At 41.2% G+C, this 14,738-nt stretch overlaps 1 protein-coding gene across 5 annotated transcripts in view; it reads left to right on the forward strand.

The window, feature by feature from the left end:
- Positions 1-8,882, forward strand: part of LOC139746324 (glutamyl aminopeptidase-like) — a 181,951-nt gene extending 173,069 nt beyond the window's left edge. For all 5 annotated transcript variants that reach the window (XM_071657463.1, XM_071657464.1, XM_071657465.1 and 2 more), the window contains 8 exons: positions 48-175; positions 656-859; positions 1,166-1,239; positions 3,486-3,646; positions 4,371-4,485; positions 4,889-5,002; positions 5,402-5,510; positions 7,207-8,882. In XM_071657463.1, coding sequence (XP_071513564.1) covers positions 48-175; positions 656-859; positions 1,166-1,239; positions 3,486-3,646; positions 4,371-4,485; positions 4,889-5,002; positions 5,402-5,510; positions 7,207-7,359 — 1,058 coding nt within the window. In that variant the 3' untranslated portion in view covers positions 7,360-8,882. The remainder of the gene's footprint in view (positions 1-47; positions 176-655; positions 860-1,165; positions 1,240-3,485; positions 3,647-4,370; positions 4,486-4,888; positions 5,003-5,401; positions 5,511-7,206) is intronic.
- The last annotated feature ends 5,856 nt before the right edge of the window (positions 8,883-14,738 follow it).

Here is a 14,738-nt window from a genome sequence, read left to right on the forward strand (position 1 = left end):
CACATTTCTAGTGTTCAAATTATTACTGAATTTTCTTTTTTTCACAGTGATTTTCAAGAAACCTACAAGCGCATCCTGGGTCAAGGTCAACGTAGGTCAATACGGGTATTACCGAGTTAACTACGAGCCTTCCATGTGGCAGGATCTGATCTCTCTTCTGCAAGACGATCCTGAGGTACTGCTGCTTCTTCCTCGTCCTTGATAGAAACTCTCTTTCTGTGTATAGTCAGTGGCTACTGCTTCACCAGTGGTTTCTGCCTCACCAGTAGCTTCTGCCTCATATTGACACTGATAAGATCCCACATATCCAGCAAGACAACAATACATCTACCTTTCACACTCTCCTGCAGAGTCATTGCATTCTAAAATGTCTACACACAGTAGTTATTGTTATGACAATTTCATCATTTTACTTCAATTTGTGTTTCTTATGAGCAACAATTTTCAAAGATTTCTAGTTCCCATGGCCGATGATTTCATGATGCATAAACTGATCTTTGACTACCTAAAAATTTCAATACTATTCAAACTTGTTTCAATAGTTTTTGTTTGACTGAATATTGTTCTTGATCAAGAAAACAGTGTTGACATCACCATAAGTATTGTCTCAGAAACTATTGTATCTGATGGTTATGTGTGTCTGGCGGTGGTACAGGCTCTCAGTGTGACGGACCGCGCCAACCTGCTGGACGACGCCTTCTACCTGGCAGAGGCGGGCCTCCTTCCCTACAACACTGTCCTCTCCTTGGTGGCTTACATGAAGCAGGAGGAGCACTACATACCCTGGACCACCGTGGCCTCACACCTCGACAAGATGGCCAGACTCTTAAGGAAGACTAAGGCTTATCCCCTCTTCAGGGTTAGTCTCTCTTGCATCAGTTGCGACAAGTCTGACGTCAAAACCAGCCAAGCAGGAGCCTCCTCCAGAGATCCATTCATAAGAATTAAACTTTGAGATTCAGAATTTTCATGAAAAATATATTTTATGAATGAAGTTACCAAAGTAACGAATACTTGAAGCATCATAATAATTGCATGGCATGGATCTTTGAATGATAGTAAGAAGTGCGTGGAGTTAACAGCCTTGCGTAGCATAATACTCTCGTGAATTTGGAGTATAACACCTAAACATATTCTTGCTTATAAGAACAGTCATGTTTTCCAGAAATATATGGTCAACCTGGTGAGCGACCATGTGGAGCGAGTGGGCTGGAACGACACTGGAAGCCATCTGGAGAGGTCTGTCATCATGGGACGTGTCTGACACTAACATTAGACACAGTACACGAGGACCATGACTGATCAGGTCTTCACTCCCCACAACCTTCTGTTTCTAGTTTTTCTCGCAAGTTTCTCTCATTGTGTCTGAACTTCAGGTATACGAAGAACGTATTATTAGTTTTCTTAGACGTGTCTCTTTTTTGCAGAAGTTAATGACACTTGCAGTATACTTGAAGTGGAGAAACAAACCATTGGTCAGCTTAAATCACATGATAATACATCGTTGGTCGGCTCAGGGCACATGACAACACACTGTAATTCATTGATGAATAACACAAAGGAATTCACACAGCAAAAGAACATTGTGTCCTTTCGCGGTTGTTTGTGATTGTGGAAGATACCGGACTCACACATAAGCGTGATAAAATTTAGAAGACATACAGATAATTCAAAAAGGATAATCTGCAAACTGCCATTATGACTAAGGAGGCACAAATGATGTAAGTCGTGAACTTGAACGAAGTATTGGCAAATCGTTTCATATGTTAACAATCCTATTGAAGAAAAAGTACTTTGCCTCATTTAAGGTAAAATGTTTGCCCATTACACCACTACTACGAGTAAAATTAGACGAATCTAGTCTTAACTCGGTAGATCAAGATTATCAAAGCCTTTGATTATACTGAATACATGTACTAGATTACCTATTAACCTTCTGTATTGTGAGCTGAATAGGTTCAAGTCGTTTGAGCTGGTCTCATAGGATTTGTTTTTCATTCTGGGAATCATCTTGGTAGCTCGACGCTGCACTCCCGCCATTCTCTGTCTTTTTTGGATAGAGTGACCAAAACTGAACGCAATATTCAGGATGTGGACGAACTAATAAACTGTAGAGAGGAAGGATGATTTCCCTGGACTTCGGAAGCCTACCTATGAATTCAAGAATTATGTTCGTTCATTTTACTGCTTCTGTGTACTGCTTACTTGGTTTTAGGTCACCAAGTATCATTACAACCAAGTCTTTCGCCTCATTTACCTTTTATAGTTTAACATAATTCATACTTTAGCTTGCACTAATTGATATTAAAATTCATTTGCCACCTATGAACCCAGTCATCAGTTTGTCTATGTCAATTTGAAACTATGCATGTCCTCGTTCATGTGCAGATTCATTTCCCAGCTTGGTATCGTCAGCAGATTTTGATATTTTTCAATGCGGCCCATTATCAATATCACTGATATATATGAGAGAGAAAACTGGTCCCAAGACTGATTCGTGTGGCACTCCACTTATTACGTCTTACAGTTCTCAGTTTTGACCATTAATCACAATTGTGTTTACGGCCAATATATTCTCCATCACTAAAGTACAACCCCATCAATACCATATGACAATTTTTCTTAGAAACTCTTGATGCAGAACCTTCTCGAGGGCTTTTTGAAAATCTCAATGAATAACATACACTGCTTTACTTTTATGTTATATGCTGATTATATCAAAAGAGATGAAACATATTACTCACACAAGAAGGTTTTCGTCGAAAACCATTCTGAAAATCGTTTATTAAGAGGTGATCCTTTAAATGGTTTACAACTCTATCTCGAATGATGGTTTCCATAAGATTTCCAACTGCAGACGTTGACCTAATAGGAGGATAATTTTCGGGCTGTGATTCATTACCTTTTTTGAACATCGGTGTTTCACTGACAAACTTCCATTCCTCTGAAACTTTTTTGTTGCAAATATTGAAGCAAAAGACACTGTAAGTAGTTCCTTTTGTAATTATGTTTACATGAGGGATAGAACTAGGCCATCACAAGTCTAGTATCAGTGCGTCAAGATGAAACTTTTGTAATGATAATGTTTATCTTCTCAATGCTGACATTACTATACTTCTTCCCACTGTGGGTCCTCTTGTCGTACTTCCTCCCACTGTGGGTCCTCTTGTCGTACTTCCTCCCACTGTGGGTCCTCTTGTCGTACTTCCTCCCACTGTGGGTCCTCTTGTCGTACTTCCTCCCACTGTGGGTCCTCTTGTCGTACTTCCTCCCACTGTGGGTCCTCTTGTCGTACTTCCTCCCACTGTGGGTCCTCTTGTCGTACTTCCTCCCACTGTGGGTCCTCTTGTCGTACTTCCTCCCGTTTCAACAAGTTAACTGTTCTAAATAAACATCTATTCCAATAAAGATTTTGAAAACATATTTCACCGCCACTATACCACTGAGCCAGGTCACATTAATCATGTTTCGTATGTGGTTGGCAGACGTGGCCGGCTGGTGCTGATGTTCCTGGCGTGCAGCAACGGCTACGAACCCTGCCTTCAAGGTGCTTATCAGCGGCTCCTCAACTGGATCCACGATCCAGGCTACTTCATCCCGCCCAACACCCGGTCCCTCGTCTACCGGTTCGGAATGCAGAAGGCCGGTGAGTGCCAGGGAGATGCAGGTCATGCGAACAACATACTGGGGGCTTGTGAGTGCCAGGGAGAGGCAGATCATGCGAGCAACATACAGGGGGCTAGTGAAAAAAATGGAGGAAGTTATGAGAAAAACATGTGATACACTGGGGAGTGCTAGAGACACACACGGTACCGAGGGGAGTGCTGGGGACACACACGGTACCGAGGGAGTGCTGGGGACACACACGGTACCGAGGGGAGTGCTGGGGACACACACGGTACCGAGGGAGTGCTGGGGACACACACGGTACCGAGGGCGTGCTGGGGACACACACGGTACCGAGGGGAGTGCTGGGGACATACGGTACCGAGGGAGTGCTGGGGACACACACGGTACCGAGGGAGTGCTGGGGACACACACGGTACCGAGGGCGTGCTGGGGACACACACGGTACCGAGGGCGTGCTGGGGACACACACGGTACCGAGGGGAGTGCTGGGGACATACGGTACCGAGGGAGTGCTGGGGACACACACGGTACCGAGGGAGTGCTGGGGACACACACGGTACCGAGGGGAACGCCGTATTTTCGGTGTACACGAGCAGGTCGAGACTCCTGATCACCTACACTTAAGTTTCCGCTGCATCTCGAACTTTTTTTTTTTTTTCTAAATGCGGTCTTCCTGACGGTTTGTTGGACATGAATGAACATCAAGTATTGTTGTTGCTATTGAAAAAGTCTCTTCCCAGGAGCCGAGGAGTGGGAGGTGATGCTGGAACGATACGCACGAGAACCCAACGCCCAGGAGAAGGTCAAGCTGGCCGTCGGCCTAGCCAGCACTAAGGAAGACTGGATCACTGACAGGTGAGCTTCACGTCTGGCCCATGATATTCGTAGGTACCCTCTTCTATTGGCTGTAGGTACCTACGCTAGCCAGCCGTGTTAGTCATGGGTACAAACACTAGCCGCTACATTGTGATATTACAGACATGTGGTTAAAAGGAAGAGTGTGTGTGATTCTCCTCTGAAGTCAACTGAGCTGCGGTGCTACCTTTACTCTCACCCACTCCACCTCCCATAGTTGTACATATGCAGCCTGACCTACACATTGCACAGTTAGAGGACACACACATTAGCACAAGCATCACAAGAACAGTCTACCTTAGTCAGTTTTCGGCCCAGATGAATCTATGTAAGATTTGTGAAATCATTTCTGTCGCGGTAGAAATCTTTTCCGAATGTTTAACTACAGTCGTGATACCGACAGGCTCCTGAGGATGGCCACGAACGAGAGTGTAGTTAGGAGTCAAGACTACCTTTCTCTGCTCAATAACATCGCTAAGAATCCCTGGAACACTCACATGGTCTGGAGTTTCATTAAGTAAGTGTTTCTGTACTGTGGAATAAGTAAGTGTTGCTGTTCCGCACATTAAGTTGTTGTGTTCGATAAGAACCTGTGATATCCAGTGAGGCATAATGAATTACGTAGGTAACTACAATTTGTTTTCAGGTACAGTTTAACCTTTATGCCATAACTTCTGTGTCACTCCTCCGGCAGGATGATCTCCTTTATTCTATACTTCCAGTGATGTTATCATCACGTCACTCCACATGTTTTAACTACAGTTTTATAATGTATCATATAATGCATCATATTGAGCATGTGAGACACTAGCAGAGGAACACCCACGTTACATGCATTGGTCCAGTTAATCGTTCATGAAATTTTTTTATCGCTTGGCATAATGAGGTGTAGTAATGTGACCTGTTCCATCCCCAGGTCTGACTGGGAGAACCTGGTTAACAGGTTTACCCTCAACAACCGCTACCTGGGACGCACCATCAAGTACGTCACCACACGCTTCGCCTCACAGGATCGTCTGAACGAGGTATTTATTACCTAAATCTGTTACACAAGTTGTAAGTAAACTTTGTACAACTGGTAGTTGTTGTAGTAGTAGTAGTAGTAGTAGTAGTAGTAGTAGTAGTAGCAGTAGTAGTAGTAGTAGTAAGTAGAACCTACAGGAAGCTACTTGTTCAGAGCAAGCATTTCTTGTTGATTTAACAGTTGTCTCTCGTGTGAGGGCAGTGTTGTGCTTCATGGTGATACGTAGTTTAATGGAACCTTTTTGTAATGTAGGGTGAGTCTTCTCTATACTGTACAGGTTGTGCTTACCACGTAGGTCATGTTAGTAAGGAACTCACAGTCTCCCTATTGACATCTGCATTCACAGACGAAGTTTGATTCCTGCACTGTCTTGTTTTTTGTACATCTGATTGCTCATGATGAGGTTCCTTTTTTGTGATAAATGACTAGCTTGACTTTGTTATCTTATGTTGTGTGGTTGATATTTCTTGAGACACTGTCTCGTAGTAAACATTCATCTGTCTTGTGTGTTGTTGTGTTGACTGTAGCTTCTGCCGCTGTGAGCTTGTTTTGTATGAAGTTTTTTAGTTGTTTGTCGAAGTCAGAGTTTTCGTAACCGTTGTTGATGAGGGTTTGTTTAATGCGCTGTGGAAGATAAACGAGTTTGATGCTACTTGAAAAATTCAGAAAGAATCTGATAAGAAAAATCTATTGTCTGGTCATTTGAAAAGAATATATATATATATATATATATATATATATATATATATATATATATATATATATATATATATATATATATATATATATATATATGGAGAAAAACTGGAGGAAGTGAAGTGTTTTAGATATCTGGGAGTGGATCTGGCAGCGGATGGAACCATGGAAGCGGAAGTGGATCATAGGGTGGGGGAGGGGGCGAAAATCCTGGGAGCCTTGAAGAATGTGTGGAAGTCGAGAACATTATCTCGGAAAGCAAAAATGGGTATGTTTGAAGGAATAGTGGTTCCAACAATGTTGTATGGTTGCGAGGCGTGGGCTATGGATAGAGTTGTGCGCAGGAGGATGGATGTGCTGGAAATGAGATGTTTGAGGACAATGTGTGGTGTGAGGTGGTTTGATCGAGTAAGTAACGTAAGGGTAAGAGAGATGTGTGGAAATAAAAAGAGCGTGGTGGAGAGAGCAGAAGAGGGTGTTTTGAAATGGTTTGGGCACATGGGGAGAATGAGTGAGGAAAGATTGACCAAGAGGATATATGTGTCGGAGGTGAAGGGAACGAGAAGTGGGAGACCAAATTGGAGGTGGAAAGATGGAGTGAAAAAGATTTTGTGTGATCGGGGCCTGAACATGCAGGAGGGTGAAAGGAGGGCAAGGAATAGAGTTGGATCGATGTGGTATACCGGGGTTGACGTGCTGTCAGTGGATTGAATCAGGGCATGTGAAGCGTCTGGGGTAAACCATGGAAAGCTGTGTAGGTATGTATGTTTGCGTGTGTGGACGTATGTATATACATGTGTATGGGGGTGGGTTGGGCCATTTCTTTCGTCTGTTTCCTTGCGCTACCTCGCAAACGCGGGAGACAGCGACAAAGAAAAAAAAAAAAAAAATATATATATATATATATATATATATATATATATATATATATATATATATATATATATATATATAAAGTAATTAAAGACTTACATATTGATATTATTTCTTGTGTTCCACAGATGAAGGAGTTCTTCCACCAGTACCCCAACGCCGGGTCAGGGGAGCGCTCTCGCAAGCAAGCTCTCGAGGTTGTTGAAGGCAACATAAAGTGGATCAAAAAACACGTGGATGAACTTTATCAATGGTTCCAGAAGCAAAACAATATGATGTAATGCTGAGAATCCACTGCGTTGCGAAAAAAAAAAAACTTCCACAAGTCTTGAAACATCCTTGAACACTACATCTCGGGAGAATGTTGGCGATTGCTTGTAGGAGTGGAAGCTAACCATATTGCTGGAAGCTCCTCTGTAAACTATCTCCAGAAGACTGAAAACTCTTCAGAACGTTAGAGGCATCCTGTCCGACTATTTAATAATGGTGATTGCTTACAAACTACAAACTATTCGAAAGACAATAATTCTCACAAAGATTTGAAGCTCCAGTAATACACCTAAAAACTTCAGAATACTGGGAACTTTGTGAAAAACCGGAAAATCTTTGAAAAACTGAGAACTTTCCAGAAACTTGTACGTCAGAAGAGAGTGGAAGCTTCATAGTTTATACACACCACCAGACTGGAACAGATCTAGAATATCAGAAACTTCAGGTGTGTAAATAATTGATCTTTAGAGCACTTTACTGTAGCGTTTTGTAGCAGATGATTAGTGTTCTGGAAGTAGTGACTGTAAAAAGAAAGTCATGTTGTTGTGTTTTCCAGTCTTGCAGGATCCGAAGAAGAGATCTACTTCTTTCTGGCGGCCATTAACTATTTCTTATTGAAATCATTATTTACTGTAAATATGAACTGTATCTGGTAAAAAGAGAAAGAAACAACTCAAAGAGAGCGCTAGGGAAATAATGTAGAAATTTTATGAAAATATTTGCATACGATATTAGCATATGACCTAGTTATCACTAAACGTTAATGGTCAAGTTCCTGTTAGTGATTAACATTTTGAAAGACAAATATTTACAATTGTTTAAACAAGATAGTCTGGACTTTGTATGATGCTCAGATCTTTCTCCCTTTGATTCCCGTACCTGAGAGTGGATCAGTTGCTTGTAACTGCATTCGTTGATATCTCAGTGAAACTATCGTTTTGAATATACTCATTTGCTGTTAGAATTGTTAAAGACACTAATGGTATTACAAATTAATAATACATTACAAGAAGTGCTTGAAGTAACCACAATATACGAATCTAATACAGACTGATAACACTGAACCCCACGGGAGCACCATATGTGTATAATAGTTCACTTGTTTTCCTTTCACATCTTCACGGGTTGTTTGATTCAGCTGTTGCTGTACATGTACCTGGTTCTTCCTTTGATTTTGTAGTGTGTACATTAAAAGCCTACGTCTACCTTTTCGTTGGTGTTCAAATGTAAATACATTTATATCTACATGATACGAAGTGGCCAGCAGAGGTTCCCTCACGTGTCCACAAAAAAAATCTTGATCCTGTAAACTAAACTTAACCCCTTGGGCAGGACGGTACAACGGTTCAGAGATAGGTAAGATGCAGGCCATGATCTCCAAGGTCGTATCGACAGGTTTTAAGAGCTGACACACATTGTGATCCTGTGTGGACCTAACACTTTACCACGTAGGTATGTCTCACGTCATGTCATTGTTGCTTCATGAAATGTTATTATATACTAAACGAAGAAGACAATATATACTGCTGTTATATGAATGTCTTTCGCTTTAATGTCCTCAGGGTCCACATTGCATTATGTCTATATGAATGGCAATCCTTTAGTAATCTAAACATTTTGTATATTTGTATGCTTTTAGCGATCAAGTGTAAAGATAAAAATACAAAAATACAAAATGAAACAAGTTCCCAAGTACATTTTCACGTAATGATCACATCGTCAAGGGAGATACAAGAATGAGATAGAAGAGTAGAACAGTCAGTTGATATACAAGCAAGAGATATGCTTACCAATGGCGTCTTAGCCGCATAATTATTGCTGAAGACTACTTGCTGTGTAAGCAGGCAAAATATATTCTTTGATATATTGTTTGTTGAAAACCATCGCATATTCAACATTCACTAGCTTTCTGTTTGTCAATTCTTCTAACCGCACGTTTTGCTTCATCAGATAATGTGTGAGTTAAATGTCCTACATTCATTTTGACATTTTCACATTGCCCATTTTCAAATTGATTATAGATGATATAACACAATATAAAGAACAAACAAATGAATCAGATCTTGAAATGTAAGAATTGAGAGCGGTGGTATACTAGTTGATATGTTGATGGGCAGACCGTGTTTCCTTAGAGTTCTCGCTTGCTGGTGTGGTTAGTAGGGGTCAAATTCGCTGGGTCAACGATTTGAGAATTTGCCTAGGGTCTCTGCACCTGGGAAGGTCCGGTGGAGGTAGGAAGTGGGGTCATTATAGTGCGGTAGAGAATAATTGTCGAGTCCTGGCTTGTCCTGTACTTTTGTTACTTGTGAATGGGTTATGTTCTCTTATGTACTTGGCTTCTATTATCTGTAGTCTTGTAAGGACGTGGCAATTTTCCAGAGTTATCGTGTTTTACTCAGATGCTGATGAGTGAGATTCATGTTATGTTTCTACACATGTAGGTTAGGACCTCCGTTTTGAAGATGAAGCGATATACGTCGACCCAGTAATGTAGTAGTCATACCGATGTAGTTCACGTTGTTTTAAAGTTTACAGCCTTCATTTGGGAAGGAATATTTATACACTTCATTGGTTGATTGTAGTGGTTTATATCTCTATCTCTGTATGAGGTTGCTTCTGATAATGTAGTCACTAGTTGTCTTGTTCTTGTAGTAAATGATGATGCTGAGACGATCTCCAGGGATGTTGTTGGTCATGTTCCTATCTATCACTCCGTGATACGTATGTCAGTCTGATGACAGACATCTTTGTAGAAAACTCGATGAACACTTCTAGGTGGTTGTTGGCTGTGATGAACTAGTCAAGTATTGAGGAACACACATGTCTCTTTATCATTAATTTCATTAGTCAAGCAAATTTTAGTTTACTACAATTTTTGTAAGAAAATCACTGAGGCTCTACACAAGACGGCACCAAACCTCATGAGGCGGAAGTATACCAGGCGAAAGCCACTCAATAAGCATGTACCTTTCCTCACGATCGCGAGCCCCACAAAACTCTTCCAGGAAATGGTCATCTGTCGTCCAGCGATACATTAAGAGACCAGTAGTCTAACCTAACCTCTGGAGAAAAGTGATTAGAAATTGCGTTTTGACATATGGGACATTTCCTCAGGAAAGTGAGTTGCTTAAGTTGATATAGTCCGGTCCGGACCAGAGCACTGCTGTGTGTGTGTGTGAAGCAAAATATATATGTTCATGTGTGTGGTAAAAGGGGATGCAAGATACTTTTCATTAATCACATGTGATTTTAGGAACTTCAATATTTAGTGACTTGTGTACAGCATGTTCCATTTGGTTCCAATACCAAACATGTGGGAATTTCCGTAATTTTGTCTGTAGTGATGAAACTAAAGACAACGCTTCACCTTACTCACGACTCCAGTGAACCATGATTTAACAGACACATTCTTAGTTGTAAAATTTTAATGAAACCCTTTCTCTTGGTCTTAGCAATGAAAAGGAACTTTGTGATTTTTCATGTGGCATCCTGATAGCAGACACCCAAAGAAAAAATGCAGCAAATTATGAAGCATTCAAGAGTGTTGGTAATTCACTGTATCGGAACACTCTTCGAGATCATGAACTTGAAGCAGCGACGGAGCTACCACCACAGGGTAAGCTCAGTAACCTCGTCATACCTTCCTGAGACAGTATATCGTTAGGACGGCTTTCTCTTCCCCGCAAGTTTTGAGGCCAAGCTCGCATTCATTGCGCTTATAGACTTGTCTTGGCGTATTGATTCGAGTTTGAATATCTGGCAATTAGTATGTCTTTCACTGCGAGGTGTTCGGCAGGAGAACTCAACCTGCAGCTTACGAGCGTCCGACCCTAACATACACGTTAGACTTATCACTTGCCAGGTAGCCATCTAACGTAATTTGTATCGAGGAAACATTCTTTTTTTTTTTCAGGGGTGTTCTCACCCAGCAAACTGGGGCTCAGGCCTATAGTGACCCGTCCTTAACCATCCAGTTTCCTTAAGGATGGTTTTGGTGTTTAGCGAACCATACAGTTCACTCTTGATGAGTGTTTAAAACGTTATCCATTCAACTGGTTCAACTATTCATACTCGTTGATTATAAGGGTCATTCTGTTATTGAAACTCAAAAATGAATACAGTATAAATTCAAAAGAATTTATACTGTAGCTCTTTTTCTCGTGTTTACAGCCGATGTGTAAACTTTGCACTTATCGATATTAAAAGTCGGTTGCCACCACAATCCAGCCCACCTCTGTCTGGTCAGCATGCAAATGTAGATGTTTCTATTGAAACTTTACTTTCCAGCTCAGAGCCGCATGTGAATTCTGGCATCTTACAGCACAGCCCGTTATCAGCGTTAGTCCCAACACTTTCCTATGGCACACCACTTGTTACGTTAAGCCGTTCTGCTAATTGACCGTTAACCTCAGAGTAGTTATCACGTCATATTACTGACGCTTTTAGTAGACTATATTGTAACGTTTCAAAATTTACAATAACTCCTGAGCAGGAAAATAAAGATCCAACGGTAATGAACGTGTATCATTGTAAGCTGGAAAAGACAAACTGATGGATGGGCTCAGAGTTGAGATTGAATTGTGAAATCGGTAAAAATAAAGTTTTAAAAACTGGCTTTACGCGAGAATAAAACACTTGGGCGTAATAATCTCCGGTAATATAAAGCCAGACAAACAGTGCAAGAAGCAGTAAAAAAAAAAGACGAACAAGATGATGTTTCGTAGGTAGAGCATATGACTTCATCTTAATTAGTAATCCTCACTGTTTACACTTCACTGGAGCGTCCCCACCTTGAACATTGTATTCAAATATGGTCGCCATACTTGAGAAAATACATAGACAGGATGAAGCGAGTAGGTTGCAGCAGCGAGCTACCAGGAAGATTCCCAAAGAAGCAAGTTCTGTGAGAGCAGTCTAAAACACCTAAACTTGTTTAGTCTAGAAAATATTATATTACAAAGTCATCTAAAATTAACTCAAAAATTCTTGATTTAAGCAGATTTTCAAAGTTGGGCAAAGCAGAGATTCTTTAACAGGACTTTTAACATATGAAATGATTCACTAACAAGAGTAACTGAAATCAGTGCAATGGGTAAGTTTAAGAAAGATAAAAAAGAAAGGCTCTCTCTATTCCATACTTTATTTTTGCCTCCATAAGTTTCAAGGATTTTCGATAGAGAGCCCCAGGTAACAACTCTATTGCACTCAAACAAGCGAGAGCTCAGGCAAAAAATGATAACGATACAAACCAAGAGATACCCCTGGCGTGGCTCTGTAATGACACTCCCATTAGTCAGGTCTGGTCTACATTTAAGAAAACCTCGAGAAAGTACAAACGGCTCTCCATCCCACAACTCACCGCACAAGACCGTTGCATCGACGATCCAGTTGACAGAGCCAACGTGATCGCCTGGAGAATTTCCGATACAAGTAGCTCGGCCACCTGCGACCAACGTTACATACGCCATAAACATCAGGCCGAATAAGGAGTAATTAACGTTGTCACGGAAGAGAAAGACCTACAGTCTAATGATATATATGCTATATAATGAAATATCTACTATACAATGATATATCTACCATAAATGAATTAGTTTTTGCCCGAAATCCCGTAAAAGTTCTATCCCAGGACCCAGTAGGATAACCTACAATAAAATTCAGCATTTAAGCTGTTAGCATTGTACAGTGAGACTTGGACTTCTCAAATGTCTCCTAACACATTGGACTTTGCACACATCATCCCGACCCCAAATGGTTCTAGACGCCTTACAAGTATCAGTTCGTTTCGACCTATTGCGTGGAGGAGCTGCACCTGTAAGGTCATGGAAAGAATGATAGTATAAGACTCATTTTTCATGAGAATTTCAAAATTTATCAAACGATCAACAGTGTGCATTCCTTAACCACAGAAGCACAATAGATCATTTGATATGTCTGCAACATAATATTTCAGATACTTATGTTAAAGTAGATTTTTTGATTGGTCTTTTTTTAGGTCTGGAAGAAACCTTTCATATGACATGGCAAAATGGAATCTTAAGCAGGCTTTATGCTAACATTTACGGCAATGAACAGGCAGACCAGTTGGCTCAGTCGACCTCTGAACTCGAAGTCGTTCTGATCCCTCGGGAGCTGGGGTCCTGCCTTTCCTTGGGAGACAGATCAGTATTTCTTCTGTGGCAGAGTTAGTGGACCAGCCTTAGTCAAAAATATATTCATGCTGGAGGTGGCGGACTGGCTTACTCCCCACATGAAGAACGGAAGTCGTGCTAGCTCGCCTAAGTATGAAATGTACCTACAGCCATATATTTAAAAGAAACTTTCCGCCAAGATGCCATACACATTTTCACCATACAGTGGGCTCGGGGCGAGAAAGGTTATCCTCAGAATCAGGCTCCGTTGCGGGTTGGGTGGGGTTGCTGGACCACCGGTATGTTCAGGGTTATATATAATCCACACGTATCGCACGCCAGGGTGAGGCTGTTCTATTTTTTCGCGGTCAATCTGGCGGCTACACCAGTGGATGCAGAGGCGACTGGGCGAGCAGTGTTTGCTGCCACGTTCACACACTACCCAACCACCAACTTTATCTTTCATTGGTAATATATTGTTTTCTCTCTTATCATATACAATTTTCCATTTTTATAGAGACTTTATACGGTCGAAAATTGAAAAGGGTTCCAGGCCTAATGGCTTCAACCAAGCCAACCAACAAACCAGATCATACGACTTGTATGTTTATTGAAATACAAAAGAAAAAAAAATTCAGCAATATGGTGTGGGGATTTAAGAGAACAGCACTGGTATAGGTCATCACGGGGTACGAGGTCGGTGGTGTGCCGCTTCACAGGACTCGACAAGAACGAGTCTAACAATAGAATTTCAAAGCAGAAGATGCCTTGTCTCAAGTACATATGAGACCAGTGACAGAACATAAAGTGAAGGTTCATAATGGAGTGCATAAGTCAGCTTATACATATTTCCTAAAATGCTGGTTAATGCATGGTTTAGACCAGAAATTCCGGCAGGACCGCCTGCAGAAAGTAAATGGTACTTTTGGAAAACAATTAATGGAAATAATTACTGGCATGACTGGTCAGTAACGTCACTCATAATACATGGTTTCTTTCATTTCTTAAATGTTCATGGACGAGTAAATCGTTTCCAGTGTGTGAAGGGACACCACAGTATCAGGCCAAGAATAGCCAACGAAACACTGGGCTATACCAGATTTCTGTTCGTCGGCAAATTTTGAAATCCTACTGGTGAGTGCTGTCTCCAGATCGCTGATGATGAAAAGTATGAATCGTAGGACTGAGTCTTGTGGTAACGCGTCTTAAGCCTTGAGACTAACCGGATGTTTCCCATCGAAGAGTCGGTCCGTTATATA

The sequence above is a fragment of the Panulirus ornatus genome, chromosome 64 (genome assembly GCF_036320965.1).
Source record: "Panulirus ornatus isolate Po-2019 chromosome 64, ASM3632096v1, whole genome shotgun sequence".
Classification (NCBI taxonomy): domain Eukaryota; kingdom Metazoa; phylum Arthropoda; class Malacostraca; order Decapoda; family Palinuridae; genus Panulirus; species Panulirus ornatus.